Here is a 26619-nt window from a genome sequence, read left to right as displayed (position 1 = left end):
CACATTATGATGTAAGTAATTGTGTCCCCAGACTTATTTCTTACCAATGTTTAAATAATGGAATATTTTACTTGATTATTTAGCTGATTACAAAAACTTCATATTTTTCTGATGAATAACAAAATGTTTCAATTAACTTTCACTCTCCAGCTGTTTTGTTGAATAATAAAAATGTACACTCTCAATTTAAAAATTAACTCAATCAATCAACCCTAACGTTTGTGTCAGTAAGCCTATTGTTTTTATTATTTTCTGTTTACTATCTGTATTGCAATATTCAATGTCTGGAAAAAATATCCAAAATTAAATAATCAAATACTAATGATTCAGTCCAAAAAGTATTCACTTATTTGCTTCTGACTTTGTTTTTTTTTTGCCATGCAATGTGTCTATAAACAGTTGAGGTCAAAAGTTTACATACACCTCACAGAATCTGCAAAATGTAACTTTTGAACAGAGTCATTTTTATAAACTCAACTAAAACTATATGTAAACGCCTTTTATGTGACCTGAATATGTTATTCAGGTCAGTACTAAATAAAAAATAACATGCATTGTGTACGATCCCTCTTATTTTGATGAGTTATTTAAAGTTGCTTTATGTAATTTTTTGACTGTACTAAAGCATTAAAACACCATAATACATTTGCAGATATTCAGAAAATATGCTAAGTTCACATACTAACGCTAGTTTCTCCAGAAAAAAAAAAATCTACAGCCAGTTATTCTACTTTGAAAATATGCATTGCGTGTCTGAATATCTGTTTTGGTTTTAGTTTGATTCCACCCCCCTTACAGTTTACCCAACAATATTTTAACAGGCTGGGTTGCCAATTTGCCATGGTTGCACAGCATACTGGAACTATGGCAGCCAGCAAACAAACTGACTCAAAAATTGCATTCTACCCGACCTAAAAAGCCTCAGCGTCACAGGCATATTAAAACATGCATACATCAAGTCATCAGTTTACAGTGTACACTGATAAAAAATTATTTTGTGGTTAAGCAAATAATACAGAAAAACAAATGTAATTTCTACATTAAATAACTGAGTTCAGGCAAGAATTTAAAAAAAAGAGTAAATTCAATATTAGTACTCGGTTTAATCTTGTAGAATTTAAAACTGGAACTTATAAGTATATTTTACTTGGAATTGTTTGTTATTTTTATATATATATATATATAGTAAATATCAAAGTCATGCATTTGGGCATGAATAATTAATAATGTTAAATTTTTTGCTGTTTTCGAGATGTATTCACACTGTTTTATGGTTGCTTTTGTTGTTAGGTTAAGGAACTTAATGTTTTGTAACATCTAGAGTTCATTTTCTACTCAAAATGACCCATTCATACTCAAAAACTATTCGCTGATTGTTACCGCCATTGTGTATCATGTGCCAAGTATTGAGGTCTCATTTGTTGTGTTCATGTAGTAACTACTTTGAGTCAACACATAACCTTAAAAACAATAAGGAGCCGTCTACTTGGATAGGTACATGTTTGTAAGTGAACCACATGCTTTGATGCCATTTTTATTCAGTGTTACGATGTTTAAGTAAAGTTTACAGTAAATTGTACTTGAGGACTGCAGAGTAGGCCTAAACTTTAAATAATTAAGTAGAAATTACTTATCAACTCAAACTGCACATTCAATTTACTTATTTTCTTTGCTAATTTTACTTACAACACGGTCCATTAGAATATCATTCAAATAAATCCAGCTTTCGCAAATTCAATTTGTTTGCGGGTGGGGAGGGACGAGGTGGGGTATAAACGCAAGCATTGACTAAAGAGTCTGCAAACTGCTCCGGGAGCCGTGCTGGAGCCACGCCGTTGACAAGTGTGGTATAGAAGGTACACTGTAAAAAATTCCTGTAAATTTACATGGAAAATTAACAGCAAAATGCTGTTTTCATGTAATAGCAGTAAATTGCCATTTTTTACAATGCATTATGGGAAGACTTGTTCACTTCAGGTTGTGTGGTCGCCCAACAACAGTATAGCGTTGTAATTTAACAGTATTATAACATATTTTTTTCTACGGTGCACAAGACGACATTTTGGATTATCTGCATGAGGTAAATAAATAATATATAATGAATAATAAATCATAGAATAAATCTTCAGAATAAATAAAAAATTATACTTTAATCAATCCATTGCTTTAAGGTCCAGATGATACTCCGGGGCAGTGGATGAATTGATGAATGATCAGCATGGAAGGCAGAATAATCTACGAAGGTGTGCAGCCAGATTTTCTCTGGCTTTCTCTCTGGACTTCATTTCTGCATAAATATGACCCAACACATCATCAGATTTTCCTGAAAAAAAAAATAGAGTGAACTTAGTCAAATAATTGAGCCAAAAATATTTTCTTTTCCAAGAATTTATTGAGAAAAATTATCCAGTGGTGCATATCTGTGTGTTGCAAAAGTATGTGAACCTTTGCATTCAGTCTCTGGGGTGACCCCTTTTACAGCAGTAACTGCAGGTAAAGTTCCTTGTAAATGCTGACCAGTCCTACACAACAACTTTTAGGAATGTTTGCCCATTCCTCAGTACAGAACCACTTCAACTTATTGATGTTGGTGGGTTTCCTCCTATCCCATAACTGCTTGCTTCAGCAGCTTTCACAACGTATTAATTGGATTAAGTTCTGGACTTTGACTCAGCCAATCCAAAACATTATTTTTATTATTCTTTACCATTCTTTGGTAGAATGACTTGTGTGCTTGTGGTCGTTGTCTTGCTGCATGGCCCCCTTTCTCTTGAGACTCAGTTCTTGGAAAGATGTCCTGACATTCTCCTTTAGAATTTGTTGGTATAAATTAGAATTCATTGTTCCATCAAGGACGGCAAGCTTTCTAAAAACATAACGCTTCTCATTTAAACCAAAAAGTTAAATTTAACACCTTCAAATTAACTGCTAATCCTAGAGATTCACATACTTTTGCAATGCACAGATATGTAACAATAGGTCATTGCTCACAATAAATAAATAACAAACTTTTGTTTTTTTCATTTGTTTGATTGGGTTCTCTTTGTCTACTTTCAGGACTTGTGTGAAAATCTGATGATGTTTTGTATAATATTTATGCAGAAATATAGAAAAGGGTTCACAAACTTTCAAGCAGCCATGTGTGTGTGCTTCAAGCTACAAAAGGCATAAAAGCATCTTAAATATAATTCATACAAATACAGTGGTTTAATTTGATTTAGTTTTAGGTGAGGACAGACCAAAATCTAACACTTGCACTGTTCATCATGCCATTGCAGTCTGTAGTTATCATGACTTCCGTCCTGAGTACACTTTCTAGTAACTGTAGTAAATGTAATTGAACATAAAAAAGATCTTCACATTTTGGACTCTTCTCATAAAAAAAAATGGGATTGCTTCAGAAGCCATAGATTAAACCATTTTTCAGAAATTATACAAAGTTTTTTTTTGTGTCAAAAAAAAAAGTGTCAAATCTTTGAAAAAGACTAATGGACTTTGAATGGCACTTTATTTAAAACGTAGCTAGCACTCCCCACTCATGCAGTTGTTTTTCAGAAATATTTAGTGGCCATTTTTTGGGCTGATTTGAGGATAGATTTTTGTATTTTCTGAACAGGACAGTCATTTCTATATTGTTTTGCTTATTTACTCATTTTTGTATTTTGATGTGTTGATTGGTGCTTTTCTGTTACACCATAGTATATGCATGGAATATTTCTTAACTATTTGTAATTGTTATTTTAAGATGTCAATTTTTAAAAAAAAGACTTGCACGATAGTGTACAGTATGCACTGAATATTTCTTGAGTTGTGACAAGAAATGACTTGTCATTTTTGCCTGTTTTGTGGCATAGTGTTTTTCACAAACACAGTGCAGAATTTCTGGTGTTGTATTAAAATAAAATAAAAAAGTAATAATATCTTGCATTTTTCTTTTTTTCTTTTTTGTAACCCACATAGACAAACATACAATTCATTTCGGGCATGAAAATATTTAAATGAATTAGCACAATAATGATAATATCATGTATTAGCAATCTCGCAAGCTGAACAGGACCAACACTTCTGTAGCATATTATTTACTCACCCTCCATGCATCCTAAGTGTATATGACTTCCTTCTTTCAGATGAATGCAATTGGAGTTATATTAAAAATTATCCTGGCACTCCCAAGCATAGACTGTGTTTCTCTCCTTCAGTCCAAAAGCAAACCGATGTGTTTTTTTGTATTTGTAGATTTTGTAAAAGAGCATAATAGGACCCCTTTAATTGCTTTGTGTGAAAAACTGACTGAACTGTCTTTCATTCAAAAACATGAGAATGGCAATATGTTTGTTTACAGAAGCGCTGCAAAGCCTCTTTCACACAGTAATACCAGTAAATTGCCATAACATTACCAGAACGCCTTTACCGCACCATTCAAACATCTGTTTTAAATTACAGGTAAATGCGTCATCTGCGTCAGAATGTTATGATTGGCCCAGAGCGGTTGAATTTTGAATCTCAACGGCTTTGGATTGGCCCAGAGTAGCTGTCTTATGTCAGCACGTTCTGAACTCATATGTGCTCATACCGGTTATTTTTATTCTGCGTTCACACAGAGCAGATTTCCAGTAATTTACTGGTAATGTTACAATTTATCATACTGGTAAATTGCCGGAACGGATTTACCAATATTTTTGTACAGGTCCTGTTCACACATTATCTCTTAATGGTAATTTACCAGTAAAGGCTGTATGTGTAAAAGGGGATAGTGAATGCGGTAGACACCATATGAGGAAAAAATTGGTGAACAAATCGTTCACAAATCACATGTTGTTTAATCCCATGTATACCTGGGTTGCACAGATTGCTTTTTTCCTTAGGTCACTGCATGTGATATAGTATGAAGCGTACTGAGAATAAAATAGGAAAAGATAAACATTAGAAATGAGTACATTTTCAAGAATAGGACAGATGCTCCCTTTTTGCTATTGCATTTGTGACAGAATTGTTGTTTATGAAACTTGGGGTCAGTATCTGGTTGTGGCATGGAGACGCACTGACACGGAAAGAAAGAACAAACCTGATTGAGTGCAATAGAGGTTAGCTTTAACAGAACATTACGTCACCTTTGCTCAAACCGAGCCTCCAGTTTCAAGGAAATATAACTGTCTAGACTTGAAGCGGCCACTCAGGATCTGTTGTGTCAGCAATGGTAAATGGGGGAGAAAAAAAAAAGATTCCCCTAATTTCCCTATAAGGAAGGAAGTTGAGGAGGATGCTTTTGTGGCCATGTGTGGCATTTCTTTTTGATTTTGTTGAATTAGACATAGTCTATTAAGTCCCACAGGAATTCAACACAATTTTTTACAGAACAATGCTGCTTTCATGGAAATAAAACAGAAATATAACAGTTTCTCATAACGTACAAGCATTGGCAGCTAACCACTAATCTTCAAACCATCTTTTATTAATTATATTATGCATGCTTTTCATGCATGTACACAAACTATAACACATGGGAATAGTTGGCAACAAATTTTAAATAAAACTTTTTTTTTTTGTGAGAACAGTGATACATTCAAAAGAACAGCATAAATGTCAAAGAACATTTTAAAATTCTTCACATTCACATTCACAAACACTATACATGTTTAATAGTATAGTATGTATAAAAATACATTAAATAAAATAATTACAGCAATACAAATTCTCTGTCTGCTTGTGGAACCAATAGCATGTTTAGGTTATTCCTATTGGCGAACAGCCTTCATGAAAAAGAGAAGTTGTATTTTTAGTATATGAGACATTTACACATGAATTAGTGACTTAGTGAGTGTACCACAGCAAAGAAAATGATTGTTTTTCTCTTTGTCATCTCATCAAATATACGTATAACAAGTAAGTACCAATTCTTCATTCAGCAGTGCAATAATATAAAATATTGTGTACTATATTCGATATCTGTGCAGTTTAAAAAATAGTATAAAGTATTTTTGGCTTGCTTTACTTGTCTTCCTCCAATTCTTTTCTTATTTTAAGCATAACTCTTAAAAGAAGAAAAATGGCAATGTGGTATTAAAAATTAACTTAATTTAAGATACTTTAATGTCTGTAAAGGTACTTTACAAAGTAGTTCAAGGATGTTTCTTGTGCTGTTTTTTTCCCCACTGAGGCCAATGAAAAAAATAAACATCGTCATTCACCAAACAATATTTGATTAGTTTGATGTTGCATTGTGAAAGCTGTCTGTTTGAAAGAATCAGGAAAAATGTGAGAAATACTTGAGAAATCGAATAACTTGGTGCCTTATGAAGGATAAAACTAACATGTGTTGACACTTCTCTTTGTTTTTGTGCTGTAGCCTGCAGCGAATCATCAAAACTGGTGGTTGGACAGGTTGGGGACACAGTTACTCTTCCATGTAAATATGACTTTAACACTAATGGCCTATTGAACGTTTGCTGGGGAAGACATCAGTCATGGTTCAGCTGTGAGAACACTGTTATCTCCTCCGATGGCTTGCAAGTGACCTACAGAGAGTCAAATAGATTCAGCTTGGCCAGTGGACTGGAGCGAGGGGATGTTTCACTTATCATAAAGGCTGCTCAAAAGAGAGACTCTGGGATGTACGTGTGCCGTATCGAGATTCCAGGACTTTTCAATGACATTAGTTACAATGTCTATCTGTTTATCAGCAATGGTAAGCAAACACTCAGTTTGATATTGGTGTTGTTGTGTTTATACTGTGATGATTTACAATATTCCTGTTATTGCATAAAAGGACTGGATCCAAAAAGAGTCATCTCAGAAACACAACTAGTCCCTACAACAGCAAATCAGGAAAAGCAAGGTAAAAAAGTCTTATGTTTGCAGAAGTGCTTCTCTGTTCTGAGTGGGGGAAAACAATGCTAAGTGCTAATGCAACTAGCTATTTAACCATGCATACTGTAGAGCTACTTTTGTTGCTGATGTCAAAGGTCACACATCCAAGGACATGGCCAATATAGACAGGTTGATTGATTAAGAAATTAATACTTTTATTCAGCAAGGATGCAGTAAGTTGACCAAAAGTGACAGTACATATTATTAGAATTTAAAGATTCTTTTTCAAATGTGGAACTCTCTGTTCGTTGACAGAATGCCACAGAAATATTAAACAGCAAACTGTTTTCTACATTGATAATTATTATAAGAAAGGTCTTTCAGCACCAAATCAGCATATTATTATTGATTTCTGAAGAATCATGTGACTCTGAATATGGATGACCAATTCCGCCACTGAATAAAAAAAAGGTTATTGCAATTTATTTCACAATTCTGACTCTTTTTCTCAAAATTGAGAGATATAAACTCACATTTGTAAGTTATATATATATATATATATATCTCGAGAAATAAAGTCAGAACTGAAATAAAAACTCAAAATTGCAAGTTATAAGATACAAACTCATAATTCTGATTCTTTTCTCAGAGTTGCATGATATAAACTCGAACATTGCGAGTTATAAAGTCATAATTGTAAGATTTAAACTCACAATTATGACTTTTTTCTCAGAATTGCATGATACAAACTTGCAATTCTGACTTGTTTCCTCAGAATTGTGTGATGTAAGTTCAAAATTGTGAAATATAAATACAATTATGACTTTTTTCTCAGTTGCGTGATATAAACTCACAATTGCGAGAAATAAAGTCAAAATTGTGAGATAAAAACTCAAAATTGCAAGTTATAAGTTATAAAATCACAATTCTGACTCTTTTCTCACAGTTATGTGATATTAACTCACAATTGAGAGAAATGAAGTCAGAATTGCGAGATAAAAACTTGAAATTGCAAGTTATAAAGTCAGAAATGCGAGTTATAAACTCACAATTATGACTTTTTTCTCAGATTTGTTTGATATAAACTTGCATTTGTGAGTTATAAAGTCCAAATTGTGAGATATAAACTCACAATTATGACTTTTTCCCAGAGTTGCATGATATAAACTTAAAATTGCGAGAAATAAAGTCAGAATTAAGATAAAAACTCAAAACTGCAAGTTATAAGATATAAACTCACAATTCTGACTCTTTTCTCAGAGTTGTGTGATATAAACTCACAATTGAAAAAAAATGGAGTCAGAATTGCGAGATAAAAAATGTAAAACTGCGAGTTATAAATTCTGAACTGCGAGATATAACCTTGCAATTCTGACATTTTTCTCAGAGTTGCATGATATAAACTCACAATTGGGAGAAATAAAGTCAGAATTGCGAGATAAAAACTCGAAATTGCAAGTTATAAAGTCAGAAATGCGAGTTATAAACTCACAATTATGACTTTTTTCTCAGAGTTGTGTGATATAAACTCGAAATTGCAAGTTATAAAGTCAGAAATGCGAGTTATAAACTCACAATCATGACTTTTTTCTCAGAGTTGTGTGATATAAACTTGAAACTGTGAGTTATAAAGTCTGAACTGCAAGATATAAACTCACTTTTTTCTTAGAGTTGCATGATATAAACTCGAAATTGCGTCAGAGTTGTGAGATATAAACTTACAGTTGCGAGGAAATAAAGTAAAATTTGCGAGATAAAAACACGAAATTGCAAGTAATAAAGTCAGAATTGTGAGATTTAAACTCACAATTATGACTTTTTTCTCAGAGTTGTGTGATATAAACTTGCATTTGTGAGTTATAAAGTCCAAATTGTGAGATATAAACTCAAGTAAGAAAGTCAGAATTGTGAGATTTAAACTCACAATTATGACTTTTTCCAGAAGTTGCACGATATAAACTCAAAATTGCGAGAAATAAAGTCAGAATTAAGATAAAAACTCAAAACTGCACTGCACTCAAAACTGAGATATAACCTCACAATTCTGACTTTTTTCTCAGAGTTGCATGATATAAACTCACAATTGGGAGAAATAAAGTCAGAATTGCGAGATAAAAACTCGAAATTGCAAGTTATAAAGTCAGAATTGTGAGATTTAAACTCACAATTGTGACTTTTTTTCTCAGAGTTGTGTGATATAAACTCTAAATTGCAAGTTATAAAGTCAGAAATGCGAGTTATAAACTCACAATCATGACTTTTTTCTCAGAGTTGTGTGATATAAACTTGAAACTGTGAGTTATAAAGTCTGAACTGCAAGATATAAACTCACTTTTTTCTTAGAGTTGCATGATATAAACTCGAAATTGCGTCAGAGTTGTGAGATATAAATTTACAGTTGCGAGGAAATAGAGTAAAATTTGCGAGATAAAAACACGAAATTGCAAGTAATAAAGTCAGAATTGTGAGATTTAAACTCACAATTCTGACTTTTTCTCAGAGTTGTGTGATATAAACTCACAATTGCGAGATAAAACTTTGAAATTCTGAGAAAGAAGTCAGATTTCTGAGTTTATATTACACAATTCTGACTTTATAACTGGCATCTCAGATGTAAACTCACAATTGCGAGAAAAAAGTGAGATAAGTCGCAATTACCTTTTTTATAATTAAATTTTTTATTCAGTGGCAGAAACAGGCTTCCATACTCTGAAGACTGGAGTCATGGATGCTTAATAAATTACATTTTAAAACATAATAAAATTGAAAATAGTTCGTTTAAATTTTGATAATATTTCACAATATTGCGGCTTTACTTTATTTTTGATCAAATAAATGCAGCCTTGTTTTCAGAAACATTATAAAAACCCTCTGCACTACAGCACAACACAAGTTTAAAAATGAAATTCATTAGAGAAAATCTCTTTTTTTGTCCTATTCATTAATTAATCAATAATTCATTACTAACCAATGCATTTATTACCATATTAATAACAATAATTACCAGTACTAACATAATAGTTGGGACACAATGATCTGAAAACATTTCCTCAAAATGGTCAAAAGGGATTATATAATACCGAATAACCCTGACTAACCATTTTTTGTTTTAACACAGTCTACTATGTATCAGACGCAACCACACTCATTACTGAGCTTTATATCATATCAGAAAAGACAACTACAGGTATGAATATAATCAGGGCCACATTTAATTAACACCGAAAGTGATTCAGAAATACAAGACAATACATGAAAAGAGTAAATGGAAATGTATTGATTTATTTCAGATGCCACTGACATCTACATGGATGAAGCCGTTGCAGTGGTGCATACGGAGGTATTGCACAGACACATGCATTAGCAGTTTTGCATTTGCTGTTAATCAGTATTCTGCCTTGATTATGTTGTAGGTAATTTATGTATGTAAATGCATATTGATTTTATATGTTTTGCACACAAATAAGGTACTACATGCAATACATGTTGTGTGTCATTCTAGGATAAAGTGGAAGCATTCATCATAAATACTATAAGAGTGGGGGCCATTGTCTTCATTCCGGGATTAATCATCGCACTTTTGTTCAGTAAGTAGAATAGCAATAATTAATTTGACTTTGAATTTAAATACTTGTAAAATTTTTACATAAAAGACAAAATAATAGTTGAATTTATAAAAATGACCCGTTCAAAAGTTTACATACACTTGATTCTTAATACTGTGTTGTTACCTGAATGATCCAAAGCTCTTTTTTTGTTTAGTGACAGTTGTTCATGAGTCCTTTTTTGTCCTGAACAGTTAAACTGCCTGCTGTTCTTCAGAAAAATCCTTCAGGTCCCACAAATTCTTTGGTTTTTCAGCATTTTTGTGTATTTGAACCCTTTTCAGCAATGACTATGATTTTGAGATCCATCTTTTCACACTAAAGACAACTGAGGGACTCATATGCAACTATTACAGAAGGACACAAACCCTCACTGATGCTCCAGAGGGATAAACCATGCAAAACTTTTTGAATCAGAGTAAATTTAACTTATTTTGTACTCTGGAAAACATGTAAGTATTTTCTGTAGCATCTGAAGGGCAGTACTAAATGAAAAAAAAAAATGATATTTTAACAAAATAAGAAAAATGTACACATCCTCATTCCGTTCAAAAGTTTACACCCCCGGCTCTTAATGCATTGTTTTTTCCTTCTGAAGCATCAGTGAGCGTTTTAACCTTCTTTAATAGTTGCATATGAGTCCCTCAGTTGCTCTTAGTGTGAACAGATGGACCTCAAAATCATACAGTCATTGAAAGGGTTCAAATACACAAAAATGCTGAAAAACCAAAGAATTTGCCATGAACAATTATTACTAAACAAAACAAAAAAAAAAAAACAGTCGTTGATCATTTAGATAACAACACAGTATTAAGAGTATCAGTATCAAGTGTATGTAAACTTTTGAACGGGGTAATTTTTATAAATTCAGCTATTATTTTCTTTTGTGGACTATATGTAAACGTCTTTTATGTTTAATATTTTATTCAGGTAAGTACTACATAAAAAACAATGTGCATTTTGTATGATCCCTCTTATTTTGTCAAAATAATTAACATTTTGCAGATTCTGCAAGGTGTATGTACATACAGACTTCAACTGTATGAGACCTTGTCAGGTTGTTATGTTCACATAGGCCTGTCATATTCAACACATATCCTTATCTATATATATATATCTATATATATATGGGAAGGGGGGGTATGTGACCTTGTCAGGTTGTCATATTCGCATATGGCATATTCATCCGAATAAACCTCTGTACCCAACAATGTATAGCTTGAAAGTGACTGAATATATTTAACGCATGAACAAGAAACACTTGCTCATTCCATATGGCTGTGTGGAAACTTCTGCGGATCCTCTTGCTGCATACAGCGTTAAATTTGGCTCTCACAATGTGGCTCCATGGCTGAGTGGAAGTGAAAGAGGTGACTCACTGCCTGTTTTGCTTACTGTGCATTAACGCATCTATCTGAACGCTTTGCCCTCAGGACTGCGGCGCTCCAGAGAAGGCACCAGCTGCAGGAGAATATAAAAATCTGCCAGCCTTTCCAGCCCAACAACCACACAAACGGATATGGTGTGATAGTTCTAAGGTCACTATGACTGTTTTAAAAACCACATACATGGTTACGTGGATTCTTTTTTTTGTTTTGTTGTTTTACTTTCTTTTTGGTTTTGGTTAGTTCTCAGTGCCTAATATTTATAAAATAACTGATCAGTTATTAATCTAAATCTGAGACAACTTGTTTACACTATGGTGTTCTCATTGTAATATGTAATGTTTGTTGCTTGTATTGTAAAAAGCTTCCAAACTCTAGTCTAATCTAATGTCATGCATCTCTCAGAAATCAATTACTAAATATCCAAACTCCACGTTGGATTAAAGTTTTGAGCGTTTGTTTGGAAACGCAATTTGATTTATCACACAATAGCGGCCTCTAGTGTTCAATGCCGTTCTATAAGAAAACGCCATCCTATTAATCGTTTTAGTAATGTACAAACAATACATCTTAATAAACTAAATGTAAAAACATTGTGGCGTCTGTTTCTGCAGCACTAATAAATGTTAATATGTTCTCACCAGTCTCTCTTTCGTTATTTGAGTTGACCACAGAGTAGTAGGTCACATATGGAAGTGAAACTTAAAAAAAAAAAAGTCTGACTGCACATTCAAGAAAAGCTGAGGTGTCATGTGCAACAAGTTATGACTTCCGCATAAAGGGTCATAATGTAAGAAGAGAGATGAGGTTGTCTTGATCATTGTTTGCAGAGAGAGTGAAATCTTTTCATCATGACTGAGCTCCACAGCTGGTTATTTGCATCCTGGATTTTCTGTTATCTCACAGGTGAGTTTCACATTATATTAAAGTGTGGTTGTGACAGTGAGGACAAAGATAAAGAGGAAAAAAAGTAATAAATTTAATATTTAAAAATATTATGATTTATTTACAGTTGAGGTCAAAAGTAGGGATGCACGATATGTATCGGTCGATCACTTGCGCGTTTTGTCAGTAAAGCCGGTTCTGTAATCAGCGGTAAATGCCATCAGGTGCGTGATTTCACGTTGAGCCATATATACTACACACAGCCGTTGTTTACAGACGAGCTGCGCACATTCACACTGATAATGAACATTGCTATGCGCAGCTCGTCGGTAAACAACGGCTGTGTGTAGTATATATGGCTCAACGTGAAATCACGCACCTGATGGCATTTACCGCTGATTACAGAACCGGCTTTACTGACAAAACGCGCAAGCTTTATCGACCGATTGGTATCGGTGCATCCCTAGTCAAAAGTTTACATACACCTTGCAGAATTTGCTAAATGTTAATTAATTTACCAAAACAATAAGAGGGATTATACAAACTGCAGATCATTTTTATTTAGTACTGACCTGAATAAGATATTCTACATAAAATACATTTACATATAGTCCACAAGAAAAAAAAATATAGTTGAATTTATAAAAATGACCCTGTTCAAAAGTTTATATACACTTGATTCTTAATATTGTGTTGTTACCTGAATAATCCACAGCTGTGTTTTTTGGTTTAGTGATAGCTGTTCATGAATCCCTTGTATGTCCTGAACAGTTAAACTGCCCGCTGTTCTTCAGAAAAATCCTTCAGGTCTCACAAATTCTTAGTTTTTTTTTTTAGCATTTTGTGTATTTTAACCGTTTCCAACAATTACTGTATTTTGAGATCCATCTTTTCACACTAATGACAACTGAGGTTCAAACGCTTCAGAAGAAATTAAGATTTTGTCTTCTGGGAAACATGTATCTTCTATAGCTTCTGAAGGGCAGTACTAAATGGAAAAAAAAAAAAGATATTTAGGCAAAATAAGAAAAAAATTCACATTTTCATTCGGTTCAAAAGTTTTCGCTCTTAATTTTTAATTCTGGAGCATCAGTGAGCGTTTGAACCTTTTCTAATAGTTGCATATGAGTCCCCTCAGTGTCATCAGTGTGAAAAGATAGGTCTCAAAATCATACTGTCATTTTGGGAAAGGGTTCAGATACACAAAAATGCTGGAAAAAAAAAAGAATTTGTGGGACCTGAATGATTTTTCTGACAAACAGCGGGCAGTTTAACTTTCATAGTCATATTTATAAATTCAGCTATTATTTTCTCTTGTGAACTATATGTAAATGTCTTTTACGTTAAATATCTTATTCAGGTCAGTACTAAATAAAAAATAGCATGCATTTTGTATGATTGCTTTTATTTTGGTTAAATTAAACATTTTACAGATTTTGCAAGGTGTATGTAAACTTTTGACCTCAACTGTATGTAGAATTTAATTACGCAGTAACCTCTAGTATAATTTAATACAGACACAGAACTGTTTGGATCTGTATATTTTGTGTTAACTTCATACATTTTTTATTTAGATTACATTTTATGATCTAACTATCAAATTCTCTTAGTTTCTCAATGCAGCGACGTCATTGTCCAGAGTTTCGAGGGTGAGAGTGTCATTTTGCCATGCAAGTATGACAGCAAATATCATGGAAAATGTCACATATGCTGGGTGATAGGAGACATTCCCAATATGGGTTGTGGTAATGAAATTATCGGAAGTGATGGAGATAAAGTGGTGAGGAAAAAATCATCCAAATACCAGCTGGCGGGAGAAATACAGCATGGAGACGTGTCTCTGACAATCCTAGACATTGAAAAAACAGACTCTGGCAAATACGGATGCCGCATACATGTGCCTGGACTGTTTAATGATGAGATGTATTACGTCCACTTGATCGTAAATGACGGTAAGTGTTGAAAGCAAAACCTTTGATGACAAAACACTTTGATTAAAACATGTTTTCCATCACTCATTTAGCTATTACTCCTGTTAAAAAGAATACTTTTTTAAAAATTTGGGGTCAGTAAGACAGTAATTGCCATCATTTTAAAATAAAATGTTATTAAAATTGAAAAACATTACTTTAAATTGTCATAATGTTTTGCAGCATTATTGTATTATTGTATTTTTGAGCAAATGCATGCTCTTACTGACTCCAGACTTTTGAACGGTGCAGTGTAGATGTAGAAAACATTAAAAACCAAGATTTTAAAAAAAGTAGTACGGTTTCACATTAAAATACACTTTCTTCAAAGCACTTATTCCAACATGGGAAACTCCATCCAGCACATCTGAGCATGAAACCACAGGAGTTTTCAGCACTGCCATGACAGAGGGTACTTGTGTGTGCTTATGTGTTAATATATGTGATTTTATTCTGTCTTTGTGAATCCGTCATGACTGAATGATGAAAACATACCTCACCAAAAACAAAAGAAGGTATTTTTGGTCAATGAATACATTAATACAGCCGTTATCTGCCATCATTCCGTCATCACAGATTCGATCAGTGCTGTGTAAAGTCAGTCCTGTCAGCAGTTTTGTAATAGTCACTGCTCATGTGAGAGTGTGAACATTTAAAAAGGAACATTCTACATCCTGTTTCAAAGCACCTGGTCCAACCACACCAGATCCTTTGGTAACCACTATTTCTGGGCTTATAACCTCTGAATCACACACCACTGAAACTTCAGGAGGTATTATGACTTTAACCCTGGCAGTGAATCTATAATGACTGAAGAAACGGTTTCGTTTCTGAATAAACGATTAAGTTCTCATTATCTGCAATCTATTATCGATTTTGGCGACACAGAATTATGCACTTGCATACAAATATTTAGTCATTAAAGATCTCTGCTTTCTTAAAACACATTTCAATTGATGATTTAATGAACTTTATGTGACATTATCCTTTTTTTTGTAATAGAAACAAACACGACACAAGAGAATTCTTCATTCGTCACTTCAACAAATGCTCCCGAGAGCAGCACTACTGAACTGTGGTCTTCCGACACAACATACGGTATAACATAGCAGATCATTTTATGCAATTTGTGAGCCTAGACCACAAAACCAATCAAAAGGGTTAGGTTTTTCTTTTAATTGGGATTTATACATCATATGAAAGCTGAATAAAAAATTGAAAATCTAAATATTGAGAATTGAGAAAATTGTCCAAATTAAGTTCTTAGCTATGCATATTACTAATCAAAAATACAATTTTGATATATTTACTGTAGGAAGTTTACAAAATATCTTAATGGAACATTACTTAATATCCTATTGATTTTTTGGCATAAAAGAAAAATCGAACATTTTGACCCATGCAATGTATTTTTGGTTTTTGCTACAAATATACCCATGCGACTTAAGAAGGTTTTGTGGTCCAGGGTCACATTTAAAATTATAACATGTATTTACAAATATGCCGACTGACCATTACGTTTGTGTTTTCATTATAAAGAAGAATTTTCATTTGATCACCATGAATCGTCCTCTGTGGAAAACAAAGAGAGCGTGAGTATTTCACCATAATGGAAAGTCTTGTTTTTGAAACATGTTTTAAAGAATGATCACTTGATATCTTTACTCTGATTTGTGTTTTAAGGTAAATGCATCTGCAGTGATTGTGCCTGTCCTCCTGTTACTGTTACTGTCTTTGATAGTCATTGCTGTTATTCTGATAGGTGAGTCCAAAGTGCATCTGGTTAATTCACATTTTTAAAATTTCACAGCAATATTCATTGTGTTTGTAAATTATAAAATAAAACTGGGTTTCTATTTTCAGTGAAGCAAAAGAAGAAAACCAGAGCTGCGGTAGACATGTAAGTCAATCATTGAAGTGCGAAGTATCTACTTTATTTTTCTCATAAGAGCGGGTGTAAGCATTTGTAAATTTTATGGGTCTGGCTTCTGGTTTCATCCGCATCCCGCTATTTTTAGCAGTACAAAACATCTGATTTTCCTTCAATTAGGTGACCTTTTATGATTATACAGTCAAGCCCAAAATTTTTCATACCCCTGGCAAATTCTGACTTAAAGTTACTTTTATTCAACCAGCAAGTTTTTTTTTTGACCAGAAATGACTCCCAAAAGATAAAAAGATAAAAAGATGATGTACAAGAGGCATCATTGTGGAAAAAAAATATTTCTCAGCTTTTATTTACATTTGAACAAAAAGCGGCATGTCCAAAATTATTCATACCCCTTGCAAACTGTCACAGTCTATGGGAAAATCCAAAGTTCTATACCATTCCAAATAGTCCAAGCCGTTCTAAAGCATCCTAATTACCCTGATTCATTGGGAACAGTTTTTTAATCAACTCAACAGGTGAAAAACAGAAGCTCTCTGCTGTTGGTTTGAGGACAGTCATGGCTAAGACAAAGGAGCTCACTGAGGACCTGCGGCTGTGTATTGTGGCTGCTCACAAGTCAGGAAAGGGCTATAAAACCATATCGAAATGTTTTGAAGTTCCAGTGGCTACAGTGCAAAGTATTATTTAAAAATACAAGACATTCCACACTGTGAAAAATCTCAGAGGACGTGGTCGGAAGCCAAAAGTGACACCTGTGCTGGCCAGGAGGATAGTGAGAGAGGTAAAAAAGAATCCAAGGATCACCACTAAGGCCATCCTGATGAATCTGGGCTCTTCTGGTGGCAACATCTCAAGGCAGACAGTCCAACGGACACTGCACACCGCTGGGTTCCACGGACGCAGACCAAGGAGGACACCACTTCTCCAGACAAGGCACACAAAAGCCCGCTTGGCCTTTGCAAATGCTCATCTGGACAAAGAAGAAGACTTCTGGTCTTCTGTTTTATGGTCAGATGAAACAAAAATTTAATTGTTTGGCCACAATGCTGTAGCCTTCATTTGGCGTAAAAAAGGAGAAGCCTTCAACCTCAAGAACACCATCCCCACTGTCAAACATGGTGGTGGGAACCTAATGTTTTGGGGGTTATTTTACCAGGGAACCTAATCACAGTAAACGACACCATGAAAAAGGAGCAATACATCAAAATTCTCAACAACAACATCATGCAGTCTGCAGAGAAACTTGGCCTTGGGCACCAGTGGACATTTCAGCATGACAACGACCCAAAACACAGCAAAACTGGTGAAGAAATGGTTAGCAGACAAAAACATTAACGTTTTGCAGTGGCCCAGCCAGAGTCCTGACTTAAATCCAATTGAGAATCTGTGGAGGGAGCTAAAGATCAGGGTGATGGCAAGGAGACCCTCCAACCTGAAAGAGTAGGAGCTCATCGCTAAAGATGAATGGGCAAAAATACCAGTGGAGATATGCAAAAAGCTGGTCAGCAATTATAGGAAGCGATTGATTGCTGTAATAGGCAATAAAGGCTTTTTAAGAAGGGTATGAATAATTTTGGACATGCCACTTTTTGTTCAAATGTAAATTAAAGATGATGCCTCTTGTACATCGTCTTATCTTCTGGGAGACGTCTGTGTCATTTCTAATCCAAAAAAAAATAACTTGCTGGTTGAATAAAAGTAAATTTAAATCAGAATTTGCCAGGGGTATGAATAATTTTGGGCTTGACTGTATATGTCATGGACATTAAATGTTTCTCATAACTTTTCTCCCACAGAACCCAGAACTCAGACAACTCTGTCATCTACAGTAACTCCGGCAGCAGTGTGGGCCTGTACAACAACTCTGGCAGCACTGTGGGCCTGTACAACAGAGAGATGGCTGTGGAAAACGTTTATCAAATTCAACCCGAAAATGAATATGAACAGTGGCATTAATTCACATTTATTATTTACCTTTAAGTTTTTTATTTACACTGTGTTTGTAATAATGTGACAGCTATTGCTGATCAAAGAAACGATTGCTCTGGACTAACCTTATACTTTGACGTCTGTAGCGGCTAACATACTGCAACACTATATCATTATTAAAACGAATCTAAGTTAACAAATCTATATTTTATTTACCACAACTGTGTTTTGACACAACAGCTGTACATTTCTCAAACTTTCACAGAGTTTCACAGAGTTTACACTAATTCAGGGCTGCGGAAGTGCTGACACGCAGGTTCAGACAGGTTATAAAACTAAATACAATAGAAACTAGAGGGTAAAGAAGGTCATCAAAATTCAATAACAGATTTAAATGTCAAAGTCGATGAAAACAGTCAGATCTGTTGATATGAGTGATCATCAATCACATTTTTCCATTGATAATGACAGATAAAATCTGTTAGTCATATTTGCCAACGATCATCATGCTGGTTCACACCTCTTATGGGCTAACACTCATAGATCACATACAAGAAACTTCCTTCCACCATAACAAACCAAAAACAAACTTTCGATTAGCCTAACTACCATGCAGTTTTTCAGAAATATGAATGTTGTTGATTTCAATTTGTGAACATAGAGTGGAACAGATTTGTGCAAACCTCTAATTAGTAAACTTAGTAGCCTACATGTTAACAGATTTCAGCATACATTACTGTTTAAAAGATATTTTGTAACGGTTTTTGAAAGTAGCCTCCTATGCTCACAAGTCTGCATTTATTTGATCAAAAACACAGTAGAGTCAGTAATACTGTTTAATATTATTATTACTATTTAAAATAACTGTTTTCTATTTAAATATATTTGAAAATGTTATTTTCAGCATCATACTGTGGAGTGTCACATCCTTGAGAAATCATTCTAATTAGCAGGTTTGCTGCTCAAGACACATTATTATTATTATGATTTATGTTGAAACCATTACATTACATTTTTCCGTAATACTCTGATGTATAGAAGTAAATATAATTGAAATCCTATGTAACATTACAGATGTCTACTGTCACTTGTGATCAATTTATTGTGCCCTTGCATAATAAAAAGTATTAAATACTTTTTCTTCATAAAGCAGAAATAGTAAGAGTAGTTTGCTCGTTTCGAGATTCGTCAGAATGATTCGTGAATCTTTTGACGGAAATCAAAGTAAAGTTGTGCTGCATATTTTGTGGGCGGCATACGCGAGGACAACTCAACAGAAATAACGTGTTTCCGTGATGTTTCTTCTATATCTTACCTTATTTAGTTCTGGTCGAAATCAGATTTGATTATTTTTTGCTGTCGCGCTTTGCTGCATAGAGGCCCTGCGTCCCAATGTTCATACTAATCATCCTAAATAGTATGTGAAATTACAATAAGTGTGTCCCAAATCATAGTATGCTGAAAAGAGTATGCTAAATGTCCCCGCATGGTCTACTATTTCGGGGCAATTTTAAGTGTGGATCCGTGCACACTCTATTGGCTAATATTGCCCACAATCCATTGCGCTTTTTCAAATGATTCGGTCCAGAACTACAAACACGAATAAAACTAACAAGCATGGTGGATGTGCGCAACCGGCGGTTAGGTAGAGATGGTTAGAAAAAGGGGTTTAAATTACTAATAATCAACATTTACCTGGTAAAAAAATATTTATATAATGTTATCTGTGTTATATTTAATCTTCAACAGCAATGTAAACTTTTATAAACACTCGTTTGGTCGTTAATTTTAAATGCATTATTATGCAGAAAATATGAGCAAAGTTTTCATCATGAAAGACCCGCGAATGGCAGATCAACGTGCTACTTCTTTTCTCTCCAATACCGTAGGATGTTAAATTAAATTAAATGTGGAGGATGTTAACTTTGACAAGATGATTGACAGGCCAGTTTAAGACACAGTTGTGTGATGTGATAGTATGTCCCAAAGCTTGCCTACTCTTCTACTACACACTCAAAAGTTTGTACTTTTTCTTCACCAAAAGAGTACATACTTTAAGGGCGTAGTATAAGTAGGGACATTGGGACGCAGAAAGGGTTTTGCACTTATGGCATGGTTTAGTCAGTTATACACGGCCATATTGGGGATAACGTACATTACTCGGAGTAAACAACAGCATTGATTTCACGGTTAATTAATGTACTGCTAAATACGTTGTACTGCTAATTTATGCTGTCTAAACCACGGAAAAAAACGTGTGGAAGCTGCTAAATCATATAAAGAAGGACTTAGTAAGCAGGGAAGTGTGCACTAGTTTGACAAACTAAAGTTAATCGGTGGTAAAGAGCAGTATTAATTCAGTCATTAGCCTAATATTTCATCTACCAGCCCAGAAATGATAAGAACAAACACAAATGTTGTCAAGATTCTTGCTCTGGAAATCCTAGTTCAGTCTGGCCAACCGCAAACACCTTTTGTTCCTTAGACAGTTTTTTTGCACTCTTCTACTTGATTTGTTTTAAAGGTGCCATAGAATGGAAAACTGTATTTACCTTGGCATAGTTGAATAATAACAGTTCAGTATATAGACATGACACCATGAGTCTCAAACACCACCATTTCCTCCTTCTTATATAAATCTGGTGTTTGCAAAAGACCACTGAAAAATAGGTCAATTCCAACATAACACCGACTATTAGCAATAGTCCCGATTGTTAACAGTTGTATGTATGAAATTATGCAGCTCTGGTATTGATTTGATAAAATAAACATGACAATGTTAACGCCTGACGATATTGTGATAACTGTACAATGAACAGAGAGAACTTGAGATGAATTTAAAAGCTGAATCCTAAATAATGCTGTGTATTTACTAGTGATTTGACTTGTAATCTGGTTCAGCCCTGTTTTCTCATATTCATGTCATGCTCTTCTGTCAAAATACTGTTTTACAGGACATGCAGTGTACTGTATGTTTTCCTTTCTGTCCAGCTGTGTGTATGAAATTGCTGGCGACTGAAATGTGTGGGTTCAATGTTTGAGGCACTTTCCTGGTAGAAATGGAATATTATTTCCACAAGTTTGTATCTAAATGATACATCAATGAAATGGTATGTCATAATGCACAATGCCATTTTCAGCATAACCCTAAAATGTATTACAAAAAAGCACCAACTTGATGATCAAGCATGTTGGTGGAGGGTGATGATTTAGGCTTGTTTTGCAGCCACAGGATCTGGACTGCTTCCAGTCATTGAGTCCACGATGAGCTCCTTTGTACACTAAAGTATTCTAGGGACAAATTTGAGACCATCTGTCCAACATCTACAGCTTGGCTGAAATTGGTATACAACAGCAGGGTTTCCGCAGGGTCTTAAAAAGTCTAAAATTTAAAAATCAAAATTTTAGACCTTAAAAAGTCTTAAATTCACTGTTCTAGGTCTTAAATAATTTCACACAGGTCTTATTTTTCCGATGTCCATGTAACGCTACCTCTAAAGCTCATTTAAATTCTCTTTTTGTGGTTTCCGTGGTGTTGTAGTTCTTTATTTCACGATTCCAAATATAATTTGCTGTATTTAAACTACAAATGAGACCAACATGCAATAGACCTTTTCCACAGGAACCGGAAATACGCAATCGCAGGGTATGCAGACTTCCTGTGTAATGTCAACACAGCAGAAAGCCGGGTAATTTAAAATTAAAATGTAGAGAGTCTACACAACTTCCCTCACTGGTTTGCCAAAGATAACTTTTGCCGACCTGATAAGAGTCGTGGAGGAAAACTCCATCACAAAGAGGAACAAATTGGATAAAGGATATAAATAGGGTGACCAGACGTCCCGAAAAATTCGGGACAGTCCCGAAATCTAAGCTGCTGTCCCGAATCCCGCTCTAATAGTCCCAAAAATTAAACTGGTCCGCAGCGAAATCAAAGTAAAATTGAATTTAATGACTTGTGCAGAGTTCCATAAATACATCCTGGGAAAGACGGGAGTGCTGGCAACAGTGAAAAGCTCTGCAAAATATGCTGATGTCAAGCCTCCACAACCTCGGTAGGCTATATAGCTCAAGTGTGAATTTAAAGTTATATTGTTTCTATTAATTTATCTAGGCTATATGCACAAAGACAATACGACCTTTTTGCTTTATAGAGTAGATGAAGAGAGCGCAAGTTGCAGCAGCTGTTAGGACAGTTGAAAGTGCAGGCAGAAGTCGCGTGAAGTCAGACAGGTTGAGGGCGAGGCACCGTGTTCAAAATAATACTTCTATAGCCTACGTATTAGGCTATATCAATTCATGTAGATGTTAATAAAAATATGATTGTTCATTAACTTCAGTTTGAAGTATAAAAATGCCTAACGTTACTTCTATATTATATGTAGGCTACTTAAAAACATGAAATTCTTTATCTTTATTATTCATGACACCCCCCCTCCGTCCCGAATTTCAACCAATCTCATCTGGTCACCCTAACTGAACCAGATATTAAGGGAAGGGTGTCTAGAAGACCTTTTGAGAACACAAATTTTGTGAACCAAAACAGGCCCAATGGTTGATGCACCAAATGACTGAAGGTAGATTGAGTCACAATTGATCTTAACATAGCAAATAAACGAGCAACTTTAGGTAGCTTGGCATGAAACTCTGAGACAGTGTAAGGTTCTACATGGTTTATTAAAAGACAACTCAATCATACAACCAATCTTACTTCTCCACTGGAAACAGTTTGTCCAATAGTGGAGGTCCTCACAGCAACATCTCTTCCTAAAAAGGAGAAAAAGTAGTGAGAAAGGCCACGAAGTCACAAATCAAGTGGAAATAGTTACTGCGTGCACTTACTCTTCCTGCCACAGCTTTGCTCACAGGAGCCAGAAGAGGGATGGCACACCGCTGTACTGCAATGGATGAAGATCTGAAAGAGAAAAGGGTTAAGCCATAGAATCCATTAAAGAGTAATATTAGGGGTTCAGGAAGAGCTGAGAGCATACGGTTTCCTGCAGAGGAGCCAGTGATGCTGGATCAACAAACGTGAACATCTTGACAACGAAGCGCTTGTAGTGGGTTGGGAACTGAAGACCAGACGCTCTAGTCACTGGAACCAGTGCGGTCAGGTAACGGTCATCATAGTAAGGGCATCTGAAGAGGAAAGAGGCAGTTAGAGAGTTCCTCACAGCAGACTAGCTGGATAAAGACTGTCGGTAGACTCACCCATCAATCAGAAGATCCCACTGGGGTAGACTGAGTGGACTGGGGGTTGATGTCGCCCAACAACGTCCCAGCATCAGGACAAGGTTGGGGTCAGTCCTCTCCAGAATGCGCACCTCAACATACACAGGCTCTCGCAGGACTTTCGTGACGGGATAATCAGCAGCACCGTAGTAGGACGTGTAGGCCTCATCCCCTGAGGAACACTGGGGTTTAAACCACAGTCCACTGCAACCTGGACTTTAAGACTGAAGACAAGTCTTACCTTCTGCACAACCTTTGGTGACACATTGGCCATTCGCCAGTCTAAGCTCCACTCTGAGAGGTCCAGGAGCAGCTACTGGTGGAGGTGCAGGAACACTGTTGACCTCCACAACCAGAGCTTCCACAGCAGTACCAGAGTACCTACACTGGAAGAGAAGCCTGGACAACAAACAGTCAACTTGTAGAGTTTGTCAGAGATGGTACTTAAGATAAAGGGTATGAGTCACCTACTCAAAATGGCTGTCTCTCGTGATGGAACCAAACGGACCAACGCCTACTTCATACGAGGAGGTCATTCTGTTTTCATACACCACATATCCACTGTCCTCCTGCAAATATGAACACTGTTGGCATCCAGCCCATCATAAGCCATGCAGAATAAAGCCAGAAGCATCTCCTCACCATCATGCTCGTGCCACATGCGGTGACAGGGAACTGGTATATAGCAAAGAAAGGTGTAGAGTCCACAGGAGCGCAAGGTGGTTCACTTCCACCCACTAGACGGACCGAATCCAGACTCAGTCGAGGCAGCGTAACATCTCTAGCCACCACTACCACAAACTGACCATCTCTAATACACTGGACAGTCACTGGAATGACATACAAGAGTAGATTAATGTAGGTAACAAACATTAACCAAATTTCATCAGATTCGAAACTCTTACCTGCTTTCCCATAGTAACACTGTTGTCCGTTAAAGCAGCAGTTGATAGCCTCACACTCAGCACCACTGATACCAGGTTGTCCACATTGGATCTGCTCATAATCAGCTACAGCACATTTGTCAACAGGCTCGGCCTTCACTGGCTGCTGAAGCTGAAACTTCTGAGGAACCTGCTGAGCAGATTGTTGTTGAGCTGACTGTTTAAACCGATGGTCAGACGGCTGGAACATCAGAGCTTGAGGATTCTGAGCTGGAAAACCCATTTGAGGAAGAGCACTGCAAAAAGAACAAGCCAAAACACATAGTGTTTGGAAATAACATAAATGCCACTTTCCTGCCATTACTAAACAACTGAGCATAGTTTCAGGAGGCCTTGGACTGCTATTTATACTCTGCAAATGAATAGTCGTTATCAACCACACCCCCTTTAATCAAGAACCATTACAGCTGCTCTGACTAATTAACTTTAACTTCACATTTGATTGGATGTTCTTGAACAACAGTGGCTGCATCTTACTTAGTATTTTTGTCTTGATTCTTGTGAAAATTTCTACAAATTCCTAAGTTAAGATGCATTTAAAATGCATCTTGATTTAAAAATATTTTACTTACCCCATTGCCAGATAATTTTAACTGTTTCCAGGGAGAAAAAACTAAATTAAGTGCATTTTGCAAAAAACAAGATTAAATATCTTAAATACATCTTACGGGCAAAAACGCTGCTTTTTCATGCAGCTGTGAAGTTTGAGATTTAGGCCTTTGTGTTTTTTCAGAAAACAGCCAAACATCACTGATAAGTGTTTCTTTTATAGCACTTTATCTATTTGTATCAATAGATTTCAATTACAATACATATTTTTAAGGCCAAGAGTTTTTTTCTCCTACACTGAGCCATAAATCTCCACTTCAGCAGCACTTACACACACCACACTTTACATTTGTATTCTGTCTATATCCTGAAGGTTTTTACAGAGGGATTTGTTCATATTAGCTTGATTTTATACAACATTTTCTCCCCAAAATGGTAAGAAATACATGTTTTTTGTCTGTTCAAAGTTTTTATGGAGTGATGAAATGATATACCCCAAATTCCCTCTGTAAAAGCATTTGACACTGTCAAAAAATTAAACAAGAATTTTGAAACTGACTTCATCCAGTGTTTAGATTTCTGGACTAGAAATGTATGCAAATAAACACATATTTCATATTATCAATGTAATCGATCAACTGGGTCAGTAAGGCGATAACTATTAGTTGTCTTTTTTACCCTATTCACTGGCAGTGTCTCGCCTTAATCGCCTTTTTTTTCTTTTTTAAAAGATAGCCATCTCATGGGGGGTGGTGCAGATGTAGCCTACATACCACTGCAGTTTCCAACAGAAATGAACACTAGAGGCAGTAAAACAGCACTTGTAATCGTTTTCATACACATGTATGATTACAGCTCCATATGTTTCACTTTCTGGAAGTAAAAAATATGCTCTGTAGCTCGTAGCGGTGCGTACGAATCCTGTGAAAAACAACTCATGATGAAAGACCTGAAAGATGAGAGTTCAAAAAACAGGCTAAAACTACATTCTTGCAATTGCGTTTTTACATCACATTCACTTTAGTTCATACTATTTTGTACTATTTAGGTGTAGTACAGGTGGTACGTTATTTTAAAACCTCACGGAGCATTAGATTTACAACGGACATTTCAAGTAAGAACTGTGGTGACACATACAAAACCAAACTTAAAACGTAACATATGTACATTCATCTATTCCAGGTGAAAAACACTCTTTTAGCGCCACTCAGTGGACATATCTGTTGGAAAATGCAGTAATATACTTATTGATATGTATTTCGCGTCTAGAAAAAAGTTCCCACAGGTACGTTCCCAGATAGCAAACTGACATAGAATCAACGTAGAATCGACGTCTCCCGTGACATCGAAACGACGCTGATCTCCGACGTCGATCCAACATCAGTTTTGCTCATCGGGGTAATGTTGAATCGACGTCAGGCA

The 26619-nt window shown here is 35.4% G+C and overlaps 2 protein-coding genes and 1 pseudogene across 4 annotated transcripts; 2 read left to right on the top strand and 1 right to left on the bottom strand.

The window, feature by feature from the left end:
- Positions 1 to 5816: 5816 nt before the first annotated feature.
- On the top strand, positions 5817 to 12403 carry havcr2 (hepatitis A virus cellular receptor 2). The gene is made up of 6 exons (XM_073825220.1): positions 5817 to 5883; positions 6347 to 6685; positions 6767 to 6835; positions 10098 to 10147; positions 10310 to 10394; positions 11846 to 12403. Exons 1-6 carry the CDS (start codon positions 5838 to 5840, stop codon positions 11887 to 11889), a joined length of 633 nt encoding a protein of 210 aa, XP_073681321.1. The 5' UTR covers positions 5817 to 5837; the 3' UTR covers positions 11890 to 12403.
- A 186-nt stretch (positions 12404 to 12589) lies between these two features.
- Positions 12590 to 19591, top strand: havcr1 (hepatitis A virus cellular receptor 1). 3 transcript variants are annotated; one of them, XM_073824780.1, is made up of 9 exons: positions 12590 to 12703; positions 14293 to 14634; positions 14984 to 15064; positions 15338 to 15424; positions 15655 to 15750; positions 16192 to 16244; positions 16336 to 16414; positions 16516 to 16552; positions 18340 to 19591. In XM_073824780.1, the coding sequence occupies exons 1-9, from the start codon at positions 12649 to 12651 to the stop codon at positions 18497 to 18499; spliced, it is 990 nt and encodes a 329-aa protein (XP_073680881.1). In that variant the 5' UTR covers positions 12590 to 12648; the 3' UTR covers positions 18500 to 19591. The 3 variants fall into 3 exon arrangements, with proteins under 3 accessions (XP_073680881.1, XP_073680882.1, XP_073680883.1); XM_073824781.1 differs by lacking the exon at positions 14984 to 15064; XM_073824782.1 differs by lacking the exons at positions 14984 to 15064; positions 15338 to 15424.
- A 3798-nt stretch (positions 19592 to 23389) lies between these two features.
- Positions 23390 to 25112, bottom strand: LOC141293040 (zona pellucida sperm-binding protein 4-like; annotated as a pseudogene).
- Between the last annotated feature and the right edge of the window lie 1507 nt (positions 25113 to 26619).

Source organism: Garra rufa, chromosome 19 (assembly GCF_049309525.1).
Source record: "Garra rufa chromosome 19, GarRuf1.0, whole genome shotgun sequence".
Taxonomy (NCBI): Eukaryota; Metazoa; Chordata; class Actinopteri; order Cypriniformes; family Cyprinidae; genus Garra; species Garra rufa.
Note: the sequence above shows the minus strand (reverse complement) of the source record. Positions and strands in the feature narration are given on the sequence as shown.